Here is a 27,988-nt window from a genome sequence, read left to right as displayed (position 1 = left end):
AGAATAACAGGAATAATAGTCTTCTCCCCCCAACCCCCCCGGCCAGTCAGCCTTGAGGTTGGGACTTGTGTCCCCGCCCCTTGGCTCGGCTTCCCTGCAACTGACACCCGCCTCACACTTTTGAAAGAGCGAGAGCGGCCCGAGGAGTCGTTGAAGCGCGTGCCCCGTTATGATGGTGAGGGGGGGGCGGGAAGGCGTATTATTATCGCAGCCTCGTGAGCCTTTTTGGTAGCGGGGAGGCTTTAACTCCCGACAATGAGCTTCCCGGCCAAAAACCGTTTATTTACATCTGGGCGGCCTGGAATCGTTTGCAAAAGCGCTTCGCCCGCGTCAATCAGTCCCCCTCTTTGACCCGGTTCTTTTCTTAGTGTTGTTCGCTTCCCCATTGTGATTTCGTTTCGTGTGATCCGCCCTTTTTGTTTTGTTTTTTGTTTAGAGGGTGTATTCAGAAGGAGTTCCCTCTTGGAAGTATCTGTGGTTATTACGTGTCGAGGTTTAATTTCTGAAAAGTGGTGGTGATGATGAGGGGAGATTCTAACTAATGGCGGAAATCCTGCCGTCGAGTCTCAAGAGACCGTCTTCCTATCCCGGAATGTAAAGACTGTGACTCAACGGCAAAGAAAAATAATTTTGCATTATTCTTGTTAATGGAGAACTTTTCTGCGTGCGGCGCGGATGGTTCGGCAAGAGGCGGCTCTGGCTCTATAACCGCAAAAGCAGCTTTCCCAGCCGGGCATCAGCGCGCGCCCGCCCACACACAAAACACCCACACGCGCACACTCACCATCCCCACAGCGCGAGAATAACAGGAATAATAGTCTTCTCCCCCCCACCCCGGCCAGTCAGCCTTGAGGTTGGGACTTGTGTCCCCGCCCCTTGGCTCGGCTTCCCTGCAACTGACACCCGCCTCACACTTTTGAAAGAGCGAGAGCGGCCTGAGGAGTCGTTGAAGCGCGCGCCCCGTTATGATGGTGAGGGGGGGCGGGAAGGCGTATTATTATCGCAGCCTCGTGAGCCTTTTTGGTAGCGGGGAGGCTTTAACTCCCGACAATGAGCTTCCCGGCCAAAAACCGTTTATTTACATCTGGGCGGCCTGGAATCGTTTGCAAAAGCGCTTCGCCCGCGTCAATCAGTCCCCCTCTTTGACCCGGTTCTTTTCTTAGTGTTGTTCGCTTCCCCGTTGTGATTTCGTTTCGTGTGATCCGCCCTTTTTGTTTTGTTTTTTGTTTAGAGGGTGTATTCAGAAGGAGTTCCCTCTTGGAAGTATCTGTGGTTATTACGTGTCGAGGTTTAATTTCTGAAAAGTGGTGGTGATGATGAGGGGAGATTCTAACTAATGGCGGAAATCCCGCCGTCGAGTCTCAAGAGACCGTCTTCCTATCCCGGAATGTAAAGACTGTGACTCAACGGCAAAGAAAAATAATTTTGCATTATTCTTGTTAATGGAGAACTTTCTGTAAGATGTGACAGATCTCGATTTTTTTTAAAAGGTTTATTCTCCAGTAGCTTACCCCACTGAGTCTACAGGTTGCACGAAGCATTGTTTAAACATGTTTTGTTAAATAAACCACAAAGGTTACTTTGCCAGTCGAGCCAAAACTAAGCAAAGCACAGTATGCCCTATTATTTATGAACCCAACTTGTTTGCTGTATAGTTAGTACTGTTATCCTCTCCTATAATATAGTCCTTGGATAGCAGAAAGGAATAGAATAGAATAGAATAGAATAGAATAGAATTTTATTGGCCAAGTGTGATTGGACACACAAGGAATTTGTCTTGGTGCATATGCTCTCAGTGTACATAAAAGAAAAGATACGTTCATCAAGGTACAACATTTACAACACAATTGATGATCAATATATCAATATAAATCATAAGGATTGCCAGCAACAAGTTATAGTCATACAGTCATAAGTGGAAAGAGATTGGTGATGGGAACTATGAAACAATTAATAGTAGTGCAGATTCAGTAAATAGTCTGACAGTGTTGAGGGAATTATTTGTTTAGCAGAGTGATGGCCTTCGGGAAAAAACTGTTCTTGTGTCTAGTTGTTCTGGTGTGCAGTGCTCTATAGCGTCGTTTTGAGGGTAGGAGTTGAAACAGTTTATGTCCAGGATGCGAGGGATCTGCAAATGTGCTGGCTCATTCACTTAGCCCGTGCTTGGAAAAGGAATAAGCAACGTTGGATCTAGCAACATTTTTCCTTATATTGAAGCATGTTATGGATTTACATTTTTGTCTCTCTTGCTTTCCCCCCCCCCTCTGGCAGGCAGGTGTGCTTCAAAGCAAATGCTGGCTTCCAGCCATTGACATACTTAGTTTATAAATGCCACAAGAATCCGATCAGATACCCAAAGACAAAAAAATCTGATTACAGTAGTCTGTGCAACCCTCTTTTACTAAAGTTTTTGGCACCTTTTGCAGGTCACATCTAGAGCAGCTGCCATTCTTGCCATGCTGTAATTTAGGACTTTGGTTTAGAGATTTCAATTTCTGAATAAAAAAAAAGTAAGTGCTGACTGTTGACAAAGTACATATCCGAAACTGACTTGGTTCCAAGAAGTCGTATGATGACATATCAGGTAGGCACATCCAGCCGTAAGAGACATCTGGATAATCATCCCTTGTTTTGGATCTTTCTAGGTTGTTGCTTTTTTAAAAAGAAGAAAGGGTGGGAGAGGCAGGATTGCAGCTTGAAAATGTCAGTGAGCAACTGTAAAAGGGAAAGCAGAGTCACCAGGTGGGGAGATTAGGACTGGCACTGAGCCCTGAAGTGACTGAGATAAGGCAAAATGAAGTAAATACAGTAGAACTAGCAAGGATGGCAAATGCGTAAAAGGAAAGAATTAGAAAGACCAAGAGCACAAACAGAAATAGTCCTTAACTTACCTTATTTGTTTAGCAATTGTTTAAAGTTACAATAGCACTGAAAAAAACTTTCTCATACTTAACAACTCGCAACATACCCACAGTAACACAAACAAAATGTGTATGCTTGGCAAGCAGCATGTATTCACGATGGTTGCAACATCCCAGGGTGATTCAGTTGCCATTTCTGATCTTTCCAGCTAGCTTCCAACAAGCAGAGTCGATAGGGGAAGCTGGATTCGCTTAATGACCGCTTGATTCACTTAGCAACTGCAGTCATTCAGTTAACCATCATGGCAGAAAGGTCTTAAAATAAGGCACAATTCACCTAACAACTGGCTTGCTTAGCAATGGAAATTCTGGTCCCAATTGTGGTCTTAAGTCAAGGACTACCTGTACTCTCTGCTGTTGTTGTGTGATGTTGGTAAGGTGAAAGGAACAGCTCTCTACTCTGCAGCTACAAAGCCACTTTTCTTTATGGAGCTTCTCAGTTATAGTTTCCTTAATGTTTGCAAAATAAGTTTTATAACTACCTGCATACCCCTCAGCAATCATTTTAGCCTTTTTGTTGCAGGATTTAACATTTCAGACTTGGTCTCTGGCTGCCAAAAGTTGAAGACCGGTCAGGCCTATTGTTTTCATTTCTAAAAGGAGCCATCAATGGAAAGAAGAAGGCATTGAGGAAAAGGTTACCATAAATACAATTGTTTTATTAACTTAGGGTAAAATAAATCATGGAGAGAATGGCAAAAAGATAAAGGAGATGAAGGAAAGAAGGGAAAAGAAATTATTAATAATCACAAAGACCGAATAATTAGAAATGACATTTTTGTAAACTTAATTGCACACAGGCTGTCTCCAAATACTACCATTAAGCAAATCTTAAAACTTGTTAAGAAGATATGCATTATATTACCGTGTTTCCCCGAAAATAAGACCCTGACTTATATTTTTTTGAACCCTGAAATAAGTGCTTGGCCTTATTGCCATGCGCTCAAAAGCCCGATTGGGCTTATTACCAAGGAATGTCTGATTTTGGGGAAAACAGTATATATTTTAGACCAATAGATAATTTGTGATTGCTGATCGTGTTTTAAAATTTAAGCCATTCTCTTCTAAAGAAAAAAATCAGGATATAAATATTTAGTATTTTTATATTTCACATGTAATTGCCACGTATCTTTTAGAATATATTGCTCAGATACAATAGTTAGAAACAGTTTAATAAAATGATCATTATCAAGGTGATTCAATGGCAAATGTATTTATATGCCCAAAGTCTGCCAGAATAAGAATACATTTTGGTAAAAAGATAATGGAAAGAGGGCTACTCAGTTTGTCAGAAATTTGAGTCCAAAGTCTCAGACTAAGCATCAAGTTCCTTCTACTGTGTTCCCATCAAAGAAACTGAACAGTCTCTCCAGCTGAGTGAAAGAACAGACTATCATATTCTAAAGAGCCAGATACTCAAATATTATATTGCTTATAGTCATAAAACAATTTAAATATTGTTTTGGTTAAATTCACAATATAAACTAAATAAAATTTATTTTTACATAAATGTATCCACCTAAAAATACCATGAAATAAATATATATACATGCATAATTACTATGTGCAGTAAATGTGTTATTCTGAAATTTACCGTGGCTTTCTTAATTCTCACTCAGCATTTTGGCATGTTTGCAAATATTTTAATGAAGGGTAGTTATCTTTCTTCTTTTATGACTCATTATGAATGTTTACTGAAACATTCACAAACGCTCAATAAATTATATGCTATGCTTCACTTTTTGGGAAATACAGTATAACTTCTTTTAGTAGTCCTTACTTTTACATTATATGTGGGAACTAGCTTTACACTTATAGAGAGCTAAAGAAGTTTCCTGGATGAGAAGCTAAACGCTTCAAAAAATTAAACAAGAAAGTCCAGTTGCCTCGTGAAAAAGCATCTTTGGGATAGCTTTATATTTCTTTAAAATATTATTTTTTGTTTTGCAGTAGTTCTTTAAAAGTAGATTTAAAAAAAACTACTTGTAAGATTTTAGGAATATTACTGAAAAACTTTCAGCCCAAACTTCATAGGTCCATTAATATTTTAAGAGATTACTAAAATATGATTGTGGAATTGTAATAAAATGGTATCTAATGAGTTCTGATTTGTCTTGGTATAGTAGTTAAAGGCACTGTACTAGAAACCAGACCTGGATATAATCCTGCTTTAGGCATGAATCTATTTGTGCTTTTGCTTCTTGGCCCTTACAAGGCAGTGAAAAATCTTGCCAAAAAAACTGTTTGAACTTGTTAATGTAATTGCCAGGAGTTAAGATTGATTGAAAGGCACAAATGTAGTGTAAGTATAAATGAAAGAGCTTAATGCTAACTTCAACATGTTTCCATTCTGAATTGCAAAATTGCAACCTGAATATTACAATAGAAATGAAATAAAAAGATCAATGCTCTCTCCTTCTCCCTCTCTCCCCCGTTTTACTGTGGTTTCCTTCCATTTTTGAAGGGCTAGTGCAGGGGTCTGCAACCTTAAACACTCAGAGCCATTTGGACCTGTTTCCCACAGAAAAGAAAACACTGATCCATAAAACCCTTCCCGTGCCTGACTTTCTTGAGCGGCCACAAAACCAGCATTCTTGTGCCATATCCATCATCAGACATTGGCGATCATGTTGGCAATCCCATTTTTGTCAACAGCCTCATAAAAAAGTGCTGCTGAGTTTTGTTCAAACTGGTCCCTTAGGTTTTGAAGCCATGATGTTCTTCTGCCTGGACCTTGTTTGCCCTTCAATCTTTCCTTGAAGAATTAAGTGAAGAATGCCGTATTTTTCTGGGTGTCACATCACATGTCCAAAATATTCTAACTTTTGCTTTTTAATGGTTTTGATGATTTCCCTTTACTTTCCCAGGCGGCTTATCACCTCCATTTGTGATTTTGTTAACCCAGCTTATATGTAACAGCTGTCTGTAAATCCACATTTCAAATGCTTCTAGTTTCTTGAAGTGGTTTTCTGTCAGAGACTAACTCTCTACTCCTTAGAGCAGGGTAGAAAAGATGTAACATCTGACAAGCCTGATTTTCAGTTTTAGGCTTATGTTGTGACTGCAGAATACCTTTTTCATTTTGAAGAATGCTGTTCGAGCTTTCTCTATGCTTGTCTTTACTTCACTGATCATGTCCCAAAATTAGCATATATAGTTGAATTAGATGTCTGTTTTCTTCTGAAATTTTTCTTTTCTTGGATTTATCCATGGTTGGCCTACTAGGGGTTGAAAAGCTCAATAAATCACATGCTTGTGGGTGTCGCACATTGGTGGTTGTGACACATTTTGAGTGACAGGAGCCGCAGCAGAGGAGTGAAAGAGCCACATGTTGGTGATCCCTGAGCTAGTGCCAATATGGAATGCTGCAAGGTTTGGAATAGCTTCTAGCTATTAAATAACCATATAAAACTACAAGTGAGGTCATTTGTTGACATGAGAAATATAGCACAATATAGCAATAGAAATAGCACTTATATACTGCTTCACAGTGCTTTACAACACTCTCTAAGTGGTTTACAGAGTCAGCATATTGCCCCCAACAATCTGGTTCCTCATTTTACTAACTTCAGTAGGATAGAAGGCTGAGTTAACCTTGAGTCAGTCAGGATAGAAGGAATCAAACTCCTGGCAATGTGAGCAGAGTTAGCCTGCAATATTGCATTCTCCCTGTCAGTGGGAATGCCGGTCAGGATGAGGATGGGGTTTCCCTCATATCTAGCCAATCAGGACTGAGTCTGCTTGATTCTTTTGGCCCCGCCTCTCTTGTCTTCCAGCTTTTCGACTCGGTCTAAGCAGAGGACTGGATGTGTCTACCCCTGCTCAGACCCGGCTTTATTGTCTGTTCCTCAAAAAATATTCAAACCTGTTTTATTCTCCTTGCGAGAAGTCAGAAAGTCTGGTTTTTTTGTTTTCTTTGGAGACTTCGTTCCGGCAAGGAGGGCTTTGCCCGTAGCCGTCGAAGGCCGCTTGTGACGGCACAGGGCTGACAGCGATCAGCACCTGAGGGGAGAGAGGACAGCATACCTCCCCAAGCCCATTATCCCTGCTGGGAGGGCTTCCAAACTGCTCGTAGAGCCTTAGCTCAGCAGTTACGAGGCGCAACGCTTCTTCCGCGCCTGATTAAAGCGCCGCTCGGCTGAGCTACAGCTGACTGGCGCACTACTGTATGACTATAACTTGTTGCTGGCAATCCTTATGATTTATATTGATATATTGATCATCAATTGTGTTGTAAATGTTGTACCTTGATGAACGTATCTTTTCTTTTATGTACACTGAGAGCATATGCACCAAGACAAATTCCTTGTGTGTCCAATCACACTTGGCCAATAAAATTCTATTCTATTCTATTCTATTCTACTGAATTACGTGCCGATCGCAACGCTGTCAAGCAGGCAGCTAAGCGATCAAAAGAGGATCGATCCACTGCCTCCTCACCTAGTTGACATCTAGACCAAACAGATGAGATGATGAAGGTCCTGGCCCAAGGCCTTGAGCCTTTAGGATCAGAATAATGACCCCTTTACTCAAGACACCTATAGGGCTGCCCATATAATTAGCCATAACTCTGAATGGCTCAAAGCAATAGTGACGATCGCAATAAAAAAATAAAAAATATTATCCCAACTGCCCCAACTCCTGATGAAGAATGAACTACCTAGTTCATAAAAATATTAGACACTTCCCAAAAGATAAAAATCACTGTCACTGGGCTCCAGCCTCATCCTCACCTTAGTTGATTTACAGATTTTGAAACCAAGTAAGTTCTTCTAGAGCTCTGGATGAGGTCATGCTCCTCCAAATGGAACTGGTTCACAAACTGGTGTTCTCAAGTTGGAAGCTGTGGTCAGCAATGCTACTGCACAACTACACCTTATGGTGTCCTTCTTTGGAGCAAGAGGCATTGCACACAATCATGTCATTTTGTGATTAATCTATTGCAACGCTTTCTACATGGGGCTGCCCTTGAAGACTATTTGAAAGCTTAGATTGATATAGCAGTGGAAGCCAGGAAGTTATGAGTGCATTTAAATTCACCCATGTAAAAGTTTTTTTCTCTGAGAGGTAGTTTATTCCATATACAGTATTCACTAAAATCATTATAAACTAAAGTCCCTTGCATTTAATTAGAAACAGAAGAAGCTTCTAAATATTAAAATTTCATCGTATGTTGTTTTATTTCACACAATTTCAATTTATTAGCAATTATGTTTCATAGTAACAACTGTAAAGAGATTTTATCCCAAGGAGGTAATAACAATGGATAAAGAAGTACACAGTTTTTTATTGTTACTCTTGTTGTGAAGCTAATGTTTGAAGAAATACATGCTTACAAAAACAATCTAGCATAAAAACATAAGCAATTCAAAATTAATTTTTATGACTTTTTATTCTGATGTTAATTTCTAAATTATGGCAACATAAAAATAAATTCACCCTAATATCAGCTATTACCAAAGGCTTATATTTTTGTACATAAACATGAAAATCACTACATTTACTTAAGTATTGACCCATGTTGATGTTTCTTACATATTTCAATTTAATTCATACAAGAATTATAAGCGTTTAGAAAATATCTCCATATCTGTAAAGTCTTAAAAATACACAGTGAATTATTTTACAATATTAAAATTTGTTTGGCATCTAAAACAATACTAAAATAATCATAATCTAACCTCTAAAATGTATATTAACATTTTTGGCTTTCAAGAGGCTTTCCTATTGTCCGAATGGACAGAAATACTGAACTATAATGATTTGAATCCAGAACTTCATTAGAACCTTGTTCAAACGATGGTCAGTTTTCTCCTGCAACACAGGACAACTATGGCACTGCCTGGTCTACTAAGCAAATAGTGTGAAAGGATGCGGAACAAAAGGAAATCAACAAAAAGTTACTTCAACCTCTTCTTTCAACCTCTAGATTTAAATTCCTTCATGAATGGAAGGGGCCCTTCTATTTGCACAAGGATATTGGATTACTCCAATCTCCTCAAGACCCTAATATCCAAGAGACACTTACCAGACAGATTTTAGACACAACACTCAAATTTAATTTCAGTGTAAGCATGCTGAATCTATGAATCAATGTTATCCAATGTTTTCTGGGCTGCATAGAAACATAATTCATATTTCAATAGATTCCTCAATCTATTGAATTTATCAGATAATCAAAGGAGCACATATTCCAGTCAAGTTTGTATAGAACTTGTTCATGGCAAATTCTATCCTTTCTCAAAAATTCACCTTGATGATTGAGCCTTTGATGTACCTTCAAGGAAAGGAAAAATAGTAACCTCATTCTAAAGCATACAGAAATATTTTGTATCACAATTTCATTAAGTTAAAGTAGTTAAGTACTTTTAAGTTAAAAGTACGCTGGGAATTGCCATGTCGTTTAAGGAAAAAAATAACAATAGCCGGTTTCTGTGGTACAAACCTAAGTAAATTATTTATAACTAGTACCATCTTATAATGGTACTACCTAAAAAGTTCCTTTTTTGGACATGGTAATATATATGGAGAAATGGGTCAAGTGTATACCTTGTGCACAAACACAATTGATCGGCAACTATATCTTTACTAGATTGCCTCTTCTCTGAGTCTAAGTCTACTTCATGCCCCCTGTAGACCATTGCTCCAGTTACCACCATTCCTAACTGAGCAAATCATGTTTAATTCTGCATAAGGTTATGGTCAGTTTATAAGTAACAATGAAGGGAAGGGAACAGAAAGACCCATTAAGCCTTCAGGCAGTTTAGCAGCCTAAGATTTTTCCTTTAGATTAAATTCCTCCTGGACTTCTACAACAGAAGTGAACACAACAGAATTAATACCACCTTGGAAAAAGGAATTACATCCCTACTTCAAATCAGGATTTTTTCTTCATAAAAACTAAAAAGGAATTGTATGCTTTTCCAATGCTCAAGTAAACTGAAAACATTTCAACCTATCATTCTTAAAAAGTTTAAGGAATTGGACAATTTGAATTAGCTTTTTATCTATTATATGACAAGAACTCACTAGCATTCTCATAAATACTTGGTTTACCTATTTATCTTGTAATCCCTTTTTGAGTTTTACTCAAATTTATGAAGCACAATGTTCAATATAAACCCTACTCTTTCTTGCGATTAATACAGTCTCGAATCTTTATCTCAGGACTGTGCGTAAACCAATGTTTTTGTCAACCTTAGCAACTTTAAGATGCGTGAACTTCAACTAATAATGTTGGTTGGGGAATTCTGGGAGTTGAAGTCCACCTATCTTAAAAGTTACTGAGGTTGAGAAATAGTCATTTAAACTATCAACTATGTGCATCTATTTTCTGACCTATTTTTCTAAGATTCTTATTAACCCCCACCACCTGATCTTTTTTAATCAGCAGGTTTAAGAGACTTCACTAAATTTTTACTCTATTTTGTAATCTGTTGGTTGGATTTATAGAATGGGGAAAGACTAACTCCTAGGTGTTCCCCAGAAGAGATTCTATATGCATGCTTTTTGGGAAAACTTGGGTTTGTTTATTTATTTATTTATTTATTTTATTTTTTGGTGTTGGGTTATGAGGGAAAGAAGAGAAGTAACAGTGTAAAAGCAGTTGGTCAGGGAACAGGCCTCTATTACTCTGCAGGAAAAAAGAATGCCACTTTTTATCCCTTAATTTTAAAGCTATGAAGGGAGATGAAGAGTTCCTTTATTTTTTATAATAAATAACATAACCATAGAAGTCTATGAATTTCTATGGCCATTAGTTCTCTCCAAACAGAAAGTGATAAATGGTGAATTAATATAATTAACTGAAGATTGCTAAAAGTAAAAAGAAAGGATATGATTTATTTTATAAAGATTAAAAAAGAGGCGTTATCTCTGGTAATCATTAATAAACTTCATTAACTGCACAATGGTATCTTTAAGGATTTGTTTATAGATAACAGATGAGATACGGGAATAATACTTCGTTGCACTGTTAAAGAAGACAATAAGTTGTTTAAATTGTTTATACTTGTCATGCAGTAAAAAGTCATTTCTTTATATATTTTCGTTTCCTAAATTCTTATTTTTTCTTATTTTTATGTTTTTAATTATGTTAAATTATAAAATATAATTAACCCAATACGAAGTAATTAGTAAATAAGTTTCAGTGAATACTATTAGAAAAAATAAGGAATCACAAGCTGGCTATAACCAGTTTTTTTTATTCTCTTGAGTTGTAAACTGATTTTGAAAAAGAAAAGAGAGCTCTGAAGCTGGCAGAAATAAAAAATAAATGATGGTATGCAATATTGAGGCATTTCTTGATTTGCATGACTACTTAAAACATGCAAGTGAAACAAAAATATGCCAAAAATATCCCTGAGAAATACTGCAAGTATGACATCAATAAAGGAAACTTACCTATCCTGAGAAAGAGACAGCTGCGAGTAAGTGGAGGGAAGTGCTGATTTAGAAAAGTGGTAATTTTAGTGGTAATCTAATTACCACATTAGGTTAGTTGAAAAATCACTGATACGAGTTTAGGATTGCTAATTCCTAAAATTGACAGTATTTTATCAAAATGTATTGTGAATATAACTTGATATAACAAAAATCAAGGTATTTGATCCCAGTATGTTAATTAAATAACTCAAATTGTGAAGATAAGATTGATTACAAACCTAAAACCCACTGGAAACCCAGAAAATACAGATGGGTCACTATAGCATTTATCTATATGGTGCCCTGAGGAAATACTGGATTTCAACTTCCATAATGCCTAAGCAGCATGAGTAGAGCAAGGCCACTTCAGATCCCCAAGGAATATAAAAGATACAGGAATTCTTTCCATTATTAAATTTTCTTTTTGGAAAATCCTGATAGGAATTCTTTTCCAGTACAAATAGAAAAATATAGCATTTGGGGATGCAACTATGGTCTTAACTGAATCTGTATCCCTACTTCTAATAGTTATTATTCTAACTGACCATCCATCCTCTCTTTAAACTTTTCAGTATGTGTTTTGCTATTTGAGGAATTTATCACATATGTTTCTTACTTTTTTAAAAAATTAATTTTATTTTAAGGAAATCCTCCAGAACTGTTACATGGACTTTCAAGTAATCAGGATACACAAGCAACATTTTCAAGTGGTCAGCAAATATACAGAAGGGACAGTGCAAGGTTTAAAAATAGCTCTCATGATTATCATATGTGTATCATTGTTTGTGGAAAAATTATTTCCCCACATTAAACTATTTAAGAAAGTTTAAATTCCTTTCTGGAATAATTTTGATTTTAAAAAAATAGTTTAAAACATGTACTAAAATTGTTGCTATCAAAAATGACTCAATTTAAGCTAAAAAAGTGAGAACAAATCGGGGAAAGATTTTAATGCTCATCTACCAGACTTGCCCCTTAATAATGTTATATAACGGCTCAAAAACAATTGCATTATCTACATGAAAATGGCTACTTGCTAATGTTGAGGCATACTTTTTTTTTAAAAAGCAAATGTATCTACTTAGGTATCTTTTAAAATTATTAAACAACCTGGAAAAATGTCAGTGTAATGAATTAAGAACAATATCCTAAACAAAGCCAGGATAACAGTTCAAAGTAAATACAACTCTGGTCACAACTTTAGATTTCAAAAATAGGGGCTAGAGGAGGGCTGGTATGATTCTAAGAACAATTTATCATTCATATAAACAAATACTCAGTTATATATCAATTATTTATATTCTTGACCTTGATTTAATTGTTCAACTGAACTTTAATATTTTAGCTTCTAAAGTTAAAAACATTTAGAGAAATGCTTAAACAATGAAATATTAATACTAGCATGAATGTTAGCAGACAACTAGGAAACACAATTGAGTTTAAATTTAAACTATTTTTAAATTGGAACGGCAAACTTGCCATTAATATAAATTTGCTCACGAGTAAAATAAGACATAAAACATACTTTCTTTAACTTTCTACTTAAATATGCTAGGCTGGGTAAGCAAAATTTAACAATTATTTCTGTTTTAGTAAAGCTATTTTTATAGGTCTCATCTTTGGTATTTTAACTGTGAATCCTGCTTTCCAATCTCCAAATATTACTGAACATTATATTATGATGTCCAGTTGCTTCAGCATTTACAACCAGGAACCTGATAGAGCATCGGAGGATCAAACATTACTTGTTTCCTGCTGTTAAATAGGCTGTTACACTAAATTGTAGTCAGTTTCATTTTAAACTATTTTCCAACCATAATTTTATGACAATTTAAGTGTTAAATCAGAATATCAATTTTAGATAGAAAGGAAGCATGGCTAATTATAACCAAACACTCACAGTGTCTTTCCTCTTGGGTATTAATAGAATTAAAAATGGAAAAAGCATATGTTTGTAAAGAGTCACAGCTCTCTCTTATAGGATGAAATCATAGTTCATCATGGGAATCAAAGATTTGGTAATTTCCAAAAACTATATTTCATATTAGAAAGTAGATGGATTTTAACTCTTGTTAATACAACATCTCCCTTAAATCCAAATCAATAGTAATATCTATCTTCCCAATCTTGAAAGTTTTATTATCAAAATAGAAAACTGTTTATATAAAAACAAAGTATAAAACAAAATATACTGGCCATGAACTATCCTAGGAAGCAAATCCTCCATGAAAGTATATTTTCTTCCAAACAAGTCAAATGACTGCAATGATACAGAGATTAATGTATAAACAGATGCTGTTGATAAAGTGGCAATGCATAACAATCTTTCAATCCATTATAAAGGTGCAATTGCCTGCAGTTCTTCTGTGTGGATACAGCAATGAAGTTCTGCTTTACATATTCCAGGCACGAGGGATTTGGTGGCAGCAAGCAAAGGCGGCTCATCTTCTCCTAGGAAGAAAGATATTGGAAAGGTCTTGTTAGTTAATTGGTTTATCTCCAAATCAAAGATTTATTTATTCACAATCTAACACTTCTATGCCATTCTACTCCCAACTGCTGAGTTACACCATGCATAGTATATTCAACTTATACTACCATTTATTTTGTTACATATAAAACAAACCTTAAAATAATATAATAAAAATAGCAGCTTCTATTAGCACTGAGCCATGGTGGCGCAGTAGTTAGAATGCAGAATTGCAAGCTAATTCTGCCTACAGCCAGGAGTTCGATCTTGACAAGCTCAAAGTTGACTCAGCCTTCCAGCCTTCTGAGTTCAATAAAATGAAGACCAAGATTGTTGGGGACAAAATGCTAATGTTGTAAATACTATGTTGCACTATGTGGTATTTCCCAACCCTGCAGCCTAGATTTGGGGAACACCCAGGGGTGGGTTTTACTTACCTTTGCTACCAGTTTGCTCACTTCGCTTGTGCGCAAACCACTTCTGCGCATGCACAGAAGATTCTGCACATGCGCAGATCGTATTTGATGACATCCGGGTGGGTGGGCAGAGCCTCCTCCTGCTGCTGCTACCGGTTCGCCCGAACCAGGACAAACCGGTAGCAACCCATCACTGGGAACACCTGATGAGCTATGGATGGGAGGCTAATATCTGATCAGATCACAGGAACTATTGGAACAAAACAGCTTAAGAGAAAGTATTCTTGATGGCATAGATTTTGAAAAGCACAAACTTCCTCTTATTGAAAAACTTTGCTCGCAGGTCATGGAACCATGATAGGTGATGCTGGAGAAAAGTCCTGAAGTTATTGAAACAAGGTAGAACTATCAAAGCAAAGGAAAATACTTTTCAGATCCAGGTTATATGTCATAACTATTCGTTTATATTGCTTTAAGGGAGTATTTTCAGTTCTCCTATATAACAACAATTTTGAAATATTTACAGATAAAAGGGAAATCTCCTAAATTACAAGATTTTACATACTGTATGCCATTCTGTCTTCTCCCTTACAATTTAATCTAAGCATAGCTCTAATTGAAGCTGACCCAACGCAGTGTTTTATGAGAAGATGGCTTCCAATTCCCTGTGATCAAGTTAAAGCCACAGTGGAAATGGTCACCATCATCAGAATCAAAAGCAGTGGTAGTTTGTCAAAATCTACTGACTTTGATATTATTCAGGTCTTAACATACAGACTGTAAAACCCATCAACGTTATCATCTTGTAAAATTTAAAATCTTAACATGTAATTCTAGAGTGCAACTCTTTCTCTGCTACATCTTACCCAGTCCTGATGAGGAAGAAACACTCTCTGTAATGGAAGATGTTTCAGTTTGATCTGTTAAGAGTCCATCCATTAAAGGTAGTGACAGTTCAGATGAAGGAACAGAGGAATCATAAATTCCCGAATCTCGGGGCATGTCTGGCAGATTGGCAGCTTTGACAACATGAAGCAATGGTTGAAGAATAGAGCTAGTGTTCTGAATGTCCTGAGATTCTCTATCCAGCCCAAGATTCAAATGCTGGGTCACACAAAGAGAGTCTGAATGCAAAGGAGGAGGAACATTTGCATCTACTTTTAGATAAAAATCTCCATCAGTCACTTGTTTATTGACTAAGTCATTTAATACCAAGCCAGAGTCAAAAGTTTCTATCACTGGATCCGGACAACGTAAAGGTGTTGGGAAAAAAGACGCAAACTGCTTCTCAAACCAGTCAGGCTCCTGGTCTATATACTGATGCATGTTGCAAATGGCTACATAGAGCGATCGTCCCGACTTACTCCTGAAATAATTTCTTTTGCTAATATGTACAGGATACAATTCTGAATCATGAAAGCTAAGATCTTTGGATTTTAAATGAGCATAAAACTGAGGCAGGTTATCCATAAGCTTGTACTTTGTGGTTAAATCTAGTACTCCAGGAATGTCACCTTCACAGGAATAATCAAAGTAAACAGCAATGAACTTGCAGAGGTCACGTGAATTTTGCTTTGCATGTCGTAGCTGCTCTGCTATGGTAGCTATGGCAACCAGAAAGAGTTCTCCTTTCCCAGTATCCTTTTCCCTGGATCTCTTGTGCTTCCAGCTCCTTTTCTCCACAAAATATTTCATTCCTTTTGAACATACAACGATGATATATTGGGATTCATTGATTTTCCGATGAAGCCACTCTTTCTGACCTTCTTTAGGGTTTTTCAGATCTTCCCATAAATCTAAAGAAACCTAATAAAGAAGATTATAGCCTTTGTATAATGCTTTGACTTTCAACACCCAGCCTATTTCATGAATGTGCATTAATGGGCTGGCATTTATTACAGGAGTGCTTAAGTGAGCACTTACTTGGGAGACTTTTAAAAAAGCAGAATGTATGTGGGTTTGGATGCGTAATAACACACACACACATACTATAGAGAAAATGCACATTACATACATGCAGAGGGGGAGAGGAAGAGAGAAAGAGGAGTTGGAATTACAAATTAAGGGTAACATTCACATAATAGCTGATAGGGAATTCTCTTGGTGCTATAAATTGATAATGTGAACTCTGCTCTGGGACAGATTGGATTAGGATTATTTGTAATAGTTTTATTGTTAATGACATGAGCAACAGGTAAATATAACCATGCAAGTAATTTCAATTATATGTTCAGTAGTTCTAAGCTAAATTTTCATATTTTCTAAATGCAAACAGCTTTAACAATGAGGCAGTCTTTCAAATTTATACCCATTTCTAGAATGTTGCTAATTTATGAGGTGTTTTATCAGCAAAAATATGTTTCACATTTGTACAAAGCTTCTGATACATAAATGCATTTCCATGGGATCAAGTGCTTCGCATTTTCTTCTGTATCAAAGATGACTGGCTGGAGCTGTCCCCAATACTGAAGAAACTTTTAAAAGAAGCTCTAAATGAACTGATGGAAAGAGGGATATGTTAACCTACAGTTCCAGAATCAAGGCATTTGAAAAACCCAGCTGAGTTTTTCTTCTAGACCAAGGGTAGTCAACCTTTTTATACCTACCGCCCTCTTTTGTATCTCTGTTAGTAGTAAAATTTTCTAACCGCCCACCGGTTCCACAGTAATGTGCCATGTATCGTCATCTGCGCATGCCTCTCATGCATCGTGGGTTGGGTGGAGGGGGGGCCGCCGGCTACCAGCTCTGCTTGTCTGTTACAGCTGGGTGGTGTGTGGGGAGATGCGCAAGCTATTCTGAGATGAGGCTCTTTTGTTTGCGGTCGCATTATAGCGCCATTTAGTTTCACTTACATAACGTGAAGTAAACTTATGCGCGGGTGATACAAATAGTATATTTTCAGAAATTTAAATTGTCACGGGGAATTTTATGAAAACCTAATGAAAATGTTTTTAAATAATGCTATGAATTTTTTTTTAAAGTAAATTAAATTTTAAAAAAAGGAAGTGCTTCAGTATCGGACAAAACCCCTACCGCCCACCATGAAAGCTGAAACGCCCACTAGTGGGTGGTAGGGACCAGGTTGACTACCACTGTTCTAGACCATACTAGAATATTCTCATTTTTTCTCTAGAACATTAGGCACATCCTTGTTGCAAACGTCTTATCTAAAAAGTAACTAGTCTAGGCAAAATAAGCAATACTCAAAGCTGATCACTAGAGGTCAGACATGTAATAAACATCAGACAAAAATAAAATTGAATGTTAAGATGTGTATTCAATTCAGTTAATGCCTTAAAGAAACGTGTTTAATGGAGCACAAAGAAGACTTCAAGAAAATGCAAGCAGGGCCAATTTACCTCGCAACCACAAAAGTCCTGAAGGAAAAAGGCAAAACACTGGATGACATTAATGTGCTTCTGGCAATCTTTATTGGAATAGCAGAGGAAGACTTTAGGGCGAGGTTGCTGCCTTTCCACATGGAGAGATGCAGAGTAGGTAGAAGATTCAGAACTCTCCTCATCTAAATGGGAATAGATATTTTCTAAATTGAAACAAAAAAATTAACAGTGAAGCATTTTACTATCTACACATAGAGAAGAACTGCAGTACTTTCCCCTTTCAGCTTGAAAGATTCAAAATTTTGTTTTTTTCTCTCCTAATTCCAAAAACTGTCTGGTTTCCTCATTCTATGTATATTGACCTGAGGGTTTTTTTTCCATCTAGGTGAAGCTACACGGTAGATCTTGTACTAATCTTGTCAGATATGGACTATGAAGTCCTTTACAGCTGCATCCACTCAGAAATGCAAGCCCTACTCAGTGCAAGCACAGGGGCTCCTTCAAAACATTAAAATAAACATTGGTGTAAGGCTCTAGAATTCGTTACAGATTTGCAAACCCAAATCTGTAATGCCAAAGGAATTCCAGCTTCTTTCAGGACTCAATAGAATGTGAGCCAGCAAACAGATCCTCCAAAAAACAGATCATCCAGAAGCTGCACTGCAAACATCTGATTCTCTAGGATATTTTAGATTAATTCTGTCAGTCAAAAGACAAGGTAAACTGCAGGCGCCTAGCTGATCATAGCCATGTCACTGCTTACTTGCTTGCTGCATAACGATATTCTGATGTCTGTAGCTGTATTTTGCTAAACAGAAACATATTAACTCCGGTACCAACTTGGAAATTCCAGAACAAACAAGGTTGGAGAAGGTGATTTCTGGCAAGGGCATCCAAGTTTTTAACAAATTAATTTTCCCGTGACTACCGGTAGTTTTATAAGTACTTCCGCCCAGTGGTGGGATTCAGCCAGTTCGCACCACTTCGGGAGAACTGGTTGTTAACTTTCTGAGCAGTTTGATGAACTGGTTGTTGGAAGAAATCATTAGGGCAGAGAACCGGTTGTTAAATTATTTGAATCCCACCACTGCTTCCACCCCTCAGGTCATTTAGAAGCAAAATGCCTACCTTGTTGCTTTTTGCGACACATCACTGTAAAAAGTGTTGCAAATGCAGAGATGACAACCAAGGGTACGGTAATGGCTATAGCTCTTATTGGACCTGCCCATGGGGAGTGCACTTGAAGAAAGGTGGAAGAAAAATACCTAAATTAGCTTTTCTTAAACTGAGGGACTAGAACCATTGCATCTTCCCACTGTTGAAACATGCAAGGCAAACTTTTTTTAATTAAATTACATTTTGTGATATTACTCCACTAAATAGTATGAACTAAGGCTTTCTGAGATAAATTTCCAATAGCCACAGGCTTTGGCTGAAGCCTTAACTATAGTTCACAGATCTGTAGAAGTTGCGCCCTCTTGAGGGGACAAACAACTCTGTTGGCTGTAAAAAGGCCACTATCCATTACTTTGGGAAAAGGCTTTTCATTTTTTTTATTACCTTAATTTGTATGGTCTTATACTTTAATTTAAAAATAAAGCGTTGAGACCCTGTGATACATGGTAGTACAAGAAAGTCAAATAAGTTTACAATTACACAAAACAACAAGAGATTCTCCCATTTCTTATAATTTGAATGTCAGCGAGGCTGTGGCAAAGGCTCTCCATCGCGGAGTGCTAACTCTATCCAACTTTCCTTCATATATTTGAAATGAAATGAAATAAAACGATCAAATTCAGTCTAAGAAAATTCACATGCATCACTCATCCACCTTCAGAATTGATTAGCACTGTTTTGCCAATGCAGAACATTCATTATATGGGAAAGAATCAGTAATAAGAGCTGAAAGAATGACCAGATGAAATCTGAACAAGCTCTTTTCTCTACTGCTATGGAAGGTAACGGTATCCCCTTTTGATATGCATACTTATAGCTGTCTTATGAAATATTTAAAAAAATATTAAAAAAATATTAAAGATTTTTATACCTGGCTTCAACACATACTGCATTGATTTTCTTGTTGTGTTGGTATCATCAACAAGCTTAAGGACAAAGCAAAACAAAAGTAAATCATATGACAGTATTTATTTTAGAAACATGACAAATCACTGTTTAATACTTAAATTTCAAGAAAAAAGTGAAATTTTCACTAAAAGGTTAATTTACCAAACAAAATTGTCCTGTAATAACTAGCCTCTGCTTTTTTTATTAAACTGGTTTTAACACTGTGGTATTGACTACACAGAAGACAATCAAAACTGTGTGTTGGATTTGGAACTTGTCCAAATTTGATTCAGAAAGAATAGTTTCAAAATATCCATGTACTTGGCATTCTCAATAAAGTAAGAAGAAGAAAATAGTTTGGAGACAAGACAATAATTATCCAAAATTATTGCATTTAGGGTGGCCTCTTAAGAAAGGGACATGCCACTACATCTTTCAAGGCTAAGGGGAACACCCTCTCTCACCAAGAAGCCATACCATTGCATGAATCCAGCTGCAAGTAATCTTCCAAGCAGCCTTAAATAGGCAGCCTAATACACAGTTTTAAAAAAGCTGTCCACTTCATTGGAAGTCACGGAAGTCACTCAGCCCAGTAACCCGCAAGGTGGAACCTCAGGCACAAGGCAGCCAGACTTGCCCAGTTGGAGTCTAGCTCCTCATGGATCTGAATTTCATGTAACCATCTATCCATCTGAACCACCCATCCAGTTTCTAATTTTCCAGCAATGTCATATATGTACAAAACAGCCATGCAAACAAGAATTCAATTAAAAATGTACTTCAGTTCTGAAGGAGGATCAAGAATAGTTGATTTTCCAATTTTATTTTTATGATATCGATGCTTTTTTTATTAACAAGTTATTCTATGTTTCAAGAATTTGGCAAGGGTGCCTCTTGCCTCCAGAAAGAAATGTCTAAAAGTGTCATTCAAAGATGAATTAAAACTATAAATCCTAAACGTGTTTAAATGACCATGATTTAGTGAGATTGTCAGTCTTGAACAAGAATGCTGAAGTCTACAAGATCCCCTGATAGAGTAGGAGCATTGTAAGATCATGAAATTAAGCATTCTTGTGAGATTTCAGGTGATGTTTTTTTAATGATTCTTGGGCGAACATATGAGATCAGACTGTTAGTGCCAAAGTCTTGAAATAATTGTACAGACACCATTACTCTATGATGTCCTGCAAAACAAAGATAAAATACCAACTACGCTCCTAGTTTCAAAATAACTGAATTTTGAAATAACTGAATTTTGGCTACAATACCTTTTACTCTTATCTTCTTCTACTACAAATAATTTATTACCTCAATGATATAATCTCCAGGTGAGACATTCTGAAGAATACAAGTTGTTGCATCTGTATTCTTTTCCTATGAGAAAACCAGAACAATTATTCTTGCATTCATAAAATCTTTTCAATATTTGAAGAAACTGCACTTTCACTACAAGATTATAACTTCTGAAAATTATACCAATTCCCAAGCAATTAAAGATACAGATTGAAGAAGTACATAAATCATTAAGCCAAAAATCTTTGGAGTCCTCGTTTTACTGAAAATCTCTCCCTAGTCATAAATAGTTAACAAAAAATCTTCCCCTAGTTATAAAGAATTCAGAACCTATACTGAAAACAGAGGACAAGGGGTTTTTTTTCCTCACAGCCTTTCCTGGATTACAGCCAAATGTATCAAATAGCAAAAGGAACAGTTTCCCCAAATGAATGCATATCACTGAATGCAATCAGCATTTAGCCAAAGAAGAGAAAGAAAACTGCACTACCCCTTGAATTATATTTCACTGAAAATTGCATTAACGCCAAACTACCCTTACCCAAAGTACATTGTTTGTTATTCCCAGCTTGAAATAAATAAAAAATTAATAAAGTAATAGTATTTACAAAAACTTAATTACAACTTTTATCTACCCTGTTTCCCCCTGATAAGATATCCCCTGATAATAAGCCCAATCTTATTGCCCAATGGCAATAAGAAACTTTGAGAGTTGTAGTCCACCTGTCAAGATCGGAAAAACCCTGCTCCGTCAAAACTCTTCCCACTTCTTTATGATGGTAATGTATCTGAAAACCCACTACCATAGCCTAAATCTTTCACCAAACCCTGTTAATGTCAGCTGACCTAACCTGGTATAAGAGTGGTCTCTATATGTCTTAGAAATTAGGTTAGATCCAACATTATAAAACATGAGCAAACCTGTTTACAAATCTTCTGTTTGAACTGTCCATCAGTTTTGAGCTTGTAGTGCAGGTAGTAATATCTGAATCCAAAGTTATGTGGTGCATGATCAAAAGATACATACATATTAAAACCTTGCTGTGTAATATTCAAGCTTCTTGGTTTCCAAACTATCAAGGAAGAAAGATTTAGACAACGATTGGAACATAGTTTTTTGTAACTTGATATAATCTTAGTAGAGCCAATGTTTAAATTGCAGTTCCACTTACAAGGTTTGCAGACCAGATTGTCTGGTTGCAGCAGCAATTCACAAGCTATTTCAAGAAAGAAAAAGACAAAAAGACAAAAGCAAAATTGTTCAGATTTTAGGTCTTCCAAAAAGCTGACTTCAGAAAATAAGTTTTTCACTTAGACAGGAAAAGATTTTTGCCTTTCAGAGTCTGTGTATCAGACATGTAACAGCTTGGAATTTAGTTATAGTTCTAGAAATCCCTACCTTGCCAGAGACCTGGTGCTTATTTTAAATGAACAACTTGTTTAAGCTAATTTGTACCTGCCCATATTTGCTAGTAAAAAAGAGGTTAAGTCCTCCAGCAGATATCCAGGATAAGCCCATGATTTTATGGTGCACGATACAAAAACCATAAGCATTCTTACACTGATCAGAAAACTAGGGATGAAGAGTTTGTCTGTTTCCTTCTAGGTAAAGGTAAAGGTTCCCTTGCACATACGTGCTAGTCGTTGCCGACTCTAGGGGGCGGTGCTCATCTCCGTTTCAAAGCCGAAGAGCCAGCGCTGTCCAAAGACGTCTCCGTGGTCATGTGGCCGGCATGACTCAACGCCAAAGGCGCACGGAACGCTGTTCCCTTCTACTAACATGTAAAAAGTAGCTAATGGTTACTTTGGATTAGAATTGTACAAATATTTCAAAATCTATTGATTGTTTCCTGATTGCTTACTGTACCCTATGACTATCAATAAGTGTTGTACCTTATGATTCTTGATGAACGTATCTTTTCTTTTATGTACACTGAGAGCATATGCACCAAGACAAATTCCTTGTGTGTCCAATAAACACTTGGCCAATAAAAAATTCTATTCTATTCTATTCTATTCTATAAAGCATCTCTTTTCAAACTGTTAGAGCAGCAGCAGCACTTTTTAATCTGTTTGCTCAAAGTCCTGCTTGAAAAGGTTTTTATACATAGTTCTCCAAATGACATGAAAGACAATAGAAGATCCTAAATCTTAATCTTATATGCCTGATACATGTATAGGCTGATGGATTTTTAGACTACTCATTTAATTTCCCAAAGAAAATAACAGTTGCTGAGAGAAAGGCATGCACCTAGGTTTTTTTTACAGGAAAGTCTTAGTAAAATCAACTCAGCGTATCAAAACCTTCCTATATATGTTCCCATAATAATAATTCATCCATATTTTCTCTCCAAGGCCTCCAAAGCCATTTCACTTAAAGTAGGCTTTGATGTGAATTTTAACTAGAAAGCATGCAATTTCAGCTGCCATCAGCTTTCATTAAGATTCGGGACACAAAGATCTGTAAGGAATAATTGCTGTTGTACTTACGCCGAGTTCTAAAGAAAAAAGGATGGTAGTTACTTTCATTCTTAATGGATGGAAAAGAAATAATCTTTACAAAGTAGTCAGTTTCAAATTTCAGATTTAGGAAAGGCTGAGATTCCACTCTCTGAAAGGGAAGAAATGTAAGCCAATTAGTAGCACATTTTAACATGTCCTGGATAATCATGCAATTATGTTATTTTACTAACATAATTTTTTAGACTACTCATTTAGTTATTTTACTAACATAATTCCATATTTCCCATTTATAGGAATCAATGTTGGTACCAGAAGAAGACCAACTTCCTTATCTTTTATGAAAATCCAATTAGTTAAGATTTTAAGAAGAATTTAGAGAGTCTAGTGGCTGCGATTATTTTTTTATTAATCCCTCCTGCTGGACTCTCTAAATTCTTCTTTAAACCTTGACTAATTGGATTGTCATAAAAGATAAGGAAGTTGGTAGAATAAAGGCAGAAGGTGCAATCCACAATCTGTTTCCTCATAATTCCATATTTATTTTTCATACAAATGTAAAATGTGAAATTAAATATATATTCAGATGCTGCTAAAGTACAACTTCCTCCTGCCTTCTTAAGCATGAACCTGAAAAAAATGCCACGCCTTTAAGGAATCTACAGATTAAAGTTATGGCAATTCTTAAAGCACCAGAATCTTTCTCTGGGTGAAGTGTGCACAGCCCTAGTGAGGAGTCCCCAGAGTCTGATATTCCAGCCAAACATTGGAGATAAAATATCCTTTAGTAAAGTGTCCCATCAATTTAATAAGGCTTCTGCTCTGAGATATCTATGATTTTCAACACTAAGACTTACAGTCCATTTATAACTTGAGTTGAGCTGTTTTGGGTCTTTTAAAAGCAACTGCTGACATTGTCTTCTTTCCGATTTTAATTCTTCAAGTATAACTCGAAATCCTTTCAGAAATTCAATACCTGCATATATTTAAACAGATCAATAAATACGTTTACTGATGAATATGTTTTCCTTAGATTTATACAGCTATTTAATTTGCAAAAAGTGACTCCTACACACTTACAATGTGTAATAACATCAAAATATGGAACTAGAAAATAAAATACATCCCAGACAGAAAAGAGGACAGAAAATAAAACAAAAACAAGCTCCAGTCTCCCATCATTTATGGAGCATTAAGTGTATAGATCAAGTCTCAATATGATTATTGTTGAGAATTCAGAGAATTCTAGTCTATACATAAGAAGGACACAGATATGATAGTGCTAAGCTTGGCACTATGCACATAATTTAAAAAAACTTAGCAATTACATTTGCACTGCATGGCATTCTTAAACAAGCAGATGCTAAGTAAAATATTCTAAGACCAGTTTAGCTGCAATTGTATCTTCTCATGCTCCTACAATACTTAGGACTAATTTTTTTTAATTTTCCTTGTTGAATTTGGTATTTAATTCATGTACTTTTATACAAATATTTCTGAGATCTAAATGATCTTGCAACAAGGGAGGCAAATCAACGACATCCTGTGTCCTTAATATTTAAAGGAAGAATAATACTATTTGTGCTGATATACAGACAATGAATAAGAACAGTTAACCAGATCCCTGTTACCTGAGATCCTTCAACTTCAGTTCCTTCTTGATATTTTGAGAGGGATTAGGTTCTGATCATTACAAGAGAAAATGCCAAGCTTTGTAGGCCTTGGAGATTTAATGCAACCAAGTCTGCCGCTGCAAATTAGCAATTCGGTAACACTGTGCTCTTAGAAGCATTGAATATCACTTCCCCGTTCTTTTTAATAGCTACCCATTGTTTTCTACTCAGATTAGCAGCACACTAAATATAATGAAATACATTGTGATTTGCCAACATTTAACCATCCCTTTTACTGTTCCCCCAAAATATATGTAAAAATGCTTTTGCAAACATGTTTCTATCATCAGGTCACTATTATAGCCCCTTTCAAAAAGCTGATGAGGATTCAATGCAGCCTGAACAAGTTGAAGATAATAAAAAAATGTATGTGGAAACACATTATTTCAGAATTTAGTACATCTCTACATTAGTTTATGTTTAAATTTCTCTAATTTATATCCAAGCAAGTCTGGGAGGAACTTGCAGGAAAAGGTTAAATAACATGGAGGGAATAAGTTTAAGTTTAAGTTAAGTTAAGTTGCATCAGTCTGAATGGCAAACACTTCAGGACTCTCCTATCTATTCAAAGGTGAAGATGATTTCACAATGACATAGACAATGCAATTTGGAAGTAGATTTAAATAGAAGGGGGGAATTCTTTATATTTGGCAACTTAACCTGGCTTAAATGGACTGTCTTGAATTCTTTCAGAACAAACTTTAATGTTAATAATGTTGGGCAATGCTTAATTTCAAGAGGTCTGAAATATGGATTCAATGAAGATGACAGAGTTTAGATGGAATGGGGGGGGAGCAGAAATTTCCAGTGGTTTGGCATCTGTTTGAAATTCAAATGTTTCTCTACTTACCAATGGGGTTGGCTGTCCACAATACAGTCACAGCAACTTGATCAGAGCATGGGTATTGACTAATAGTGATGTTCTGTACATCTCCAATGACATGTTTTCCTATTGAATTCAAATAAGGAGTACAATCTGGGGAAGAAACAACTTAATTAAATACATTTAAAACAGAAAATGTCTTCGGTCTTATTAGAGAACATTCAGAAAATGTTCCTAACATCAGTCCAATAATATGTCTATGGAGATTCTCAATCATCCACCCAAAGTTGCTTTTTAACAGACAACCGGCCTTTCTTGGTTTTTTCTTCGAACTGAAGAAGCTTCTTGGATGACAAGAGAGATGTGTTTCAAAAAAACCCCCAAGAAAGTCCAGTTGCCTTTTGAAAAGCACCTTTGGGAGTCCAATGATAGCATTCTACTTTAATCAGTTACTAGACAACCTGTGAGCTGCTGTGTCATCATTCTGTGGTTTTCATTGTCATTCTGGAGACCTGAAGTCTTCCATCTCTTTCCTTATTTGTTTTTTTGTCTCTGATCCTGGAGACATACATGACTCTTCTCCTTTGCCTTCTCCTTTGTTCTCTTTTGTGCCTCTTGTTGTCATTCTGAAGGCATGCGTGCTTTTCCTCCTCTCTCTCTCTCTCCTTCTCTCATGTTATTTGTCCTGATTGCTTGATCCTGGAATTGTGTGGCCCTAGTCTCATTTGATTCTTGTTCTCTGCTCCTCTTTGCTGCTTTCTGAAGACGTATGGTGTCATCTGATGACTAGGACAACTTCCTCTCTTTCCACACAGCATAATTATATTGACAATATTTTTAATTATGGTTGGTCAGACAATCAGCCAGATGTTTAGATTGGATTTTGCCTTTTTATCCACTATTGAGTCCTTCCCAAGGACCTGGGATAGGCAGGTGTTTGTTTGATGGTGTTAAAATTGTTGTCACAGGATGTACGCTGTCCCAAACAAAGATGCCTTTTTCAACATTCATTATTTTTGTACTTATTTTTTTTACTGCAATGCTGTATGGTGCTTTCATCGACTCAGAAGAGTTCCGACTTCCTGCCAGATCCCCCAAAGTTTTATAGGAAGCTGGCAGGGAGCGCTGCAAATGATGATCATGTGACCATGGATGACTATGGCAAAATGGCAGTGCAGCTGACTGTGGCAGTGTGGTGGTGCGGAAGTAGCCACAACTTGCCAAATTTCAGTCCCACATGACTAATGGGTCCCAGATTTTGGACACACTCTTTAAGTTAGCCTCTGATTCAAAAATTGTTAGTCTAATGGATTCTGTGTCCATTAACATGGCATTGTTATAAATTAGTGAAGATTCTCATTATCCATTTATTGCTGGAAGAGTGATTATCCTCTTTTAGCTTACTCAGTTCTTTGTTATATAACAATGCTGTTCCTGGAACTGATCACTTCTTATTTACCTGCATTATATTTTTTCCTAAGAAGAAATAGCTAAAAGTAGAATTCTTAGAAATAGTAGGACTCAAGTGAATGACAGCAAAAGTTTCATACAGAAAAACAGCCATCTGTGTAGGAAATTTGAAACAAGAGCTTCCTCCAACATCTGGATCCACTTAAAGGATAACATTGCATTTTGTTGGCAAAAGGTTTGTATTCCAAAATGACAATTTGCCAAAAATCGAGGAAAATACTATAAACTCTCATAACCAAAAAAACCCCTTAACTTTCCATTTCTCCATTTTATTTTTATACATTGTTAGGCTGTGTAATCTCCAGCAAAGGCATATACTATAAGTAAAAAATGCATTTCAGTCACTTTACATTACACTAAAACTTTAAAATTATATAGTAAGTGTATCCTTGTTTATTGTGATAACAATTCTGTTTAGCAAAGGAATTTAACAGATTGTGTACTTCAGAAATCCCACCTTTTCCTGTGAGGAAAGAATCTATCTATGTAAGAGTATGATCTTGGCAGGGTTGCCCATTTGGCAAATAACAGAGATTATGGATGAACATATTTTGAATTAGGTTTTCTAGAGCAAAGCTGGACTAGTGAACTCTACATCTGAAATGATAAATTAGCATAACCAAATTTCTCTTT

At 36.5% G+C, this 27,988-nt stretch overlaps 1 protein-coding gene across 3 annotated transcripts in view; it reads right to left on the bottom strand.

Moving 5' to 3' along the window:
* Nucleotides 1-8,077: 8,077 nt before the first annotated feature.
* IL17RD (interleukin 17 receptor D) overlaps nt 8,078-27,988 on the bottom strand; it is a 66,500-nt gene continuing 46,589 nt past the window's right edge. The window contains exons 3-13 of one of the 3 annotated variants that reach the window (XM_058166243.1): nt 25,913-26,038; nt 24,247-24,365; nt 23,420-23,540; nt 22,102-22,146; nt 21,851-22,002; nt 20,945-21,010; nt 19,620-19,674; nt 18,701-18,811; nt 17,591-17,754; nt 15,098-16,037; nt 8,078-13,796 (exon numbers count right to left, since the gene is read on the bottom strand). In XM_058166243.1, the coding sequence (XP_058022226.1) occupies nt 13,681-13,796; nt 15,098-16,037; nt 17,591-17,754; nt 18,701-18,811; nt 19,620-19,674; nt 20,945-21,010; nt 21,851-22,002; nt 22,102-22,146; nt 23,420-23,540; nt 24,247-24,365; nt 25,913-26,038 (2,015 nt within the window). In that variant the 3' untranslated portion in view covers nt 8,078-13,680. Of the gene's footprint in view, nt 13,797-15,097; nt 16,038-17,590; nt 17,776-18,700; nt 18,812-19,619; nt 19,675-20,944; nt 21,011-21,850; nt 22,003-22,101; nt 22,147-23,419; nt 23,541-24,246; nt 24,366-25,912; nt 26,039-27,988 lie in introns of all 3 variants that reach the window. The other 2 variants (XM_058166242.1, XM_058166244.1) reach the window with 2 other exon arrangements.

Source organism: Ahaetulla prasina, chromosome 2 (genome assembly GCF_028640845.1).
Source record: "Ahaetulla prasina isolate Xishuangbanna chromosome 2, ASM2864084v1, whole genome shotgun sequence".
Taxonomy (NCBI): Eukaryota; Metazoa; Chordata; class Lepidosauria; order Squamata; family Colubridae; genus Ahaetulla; species Ahaetulla prasina.
This window is presented reverse-complemented; position numbering and strand designations above follow the sequence as displayed.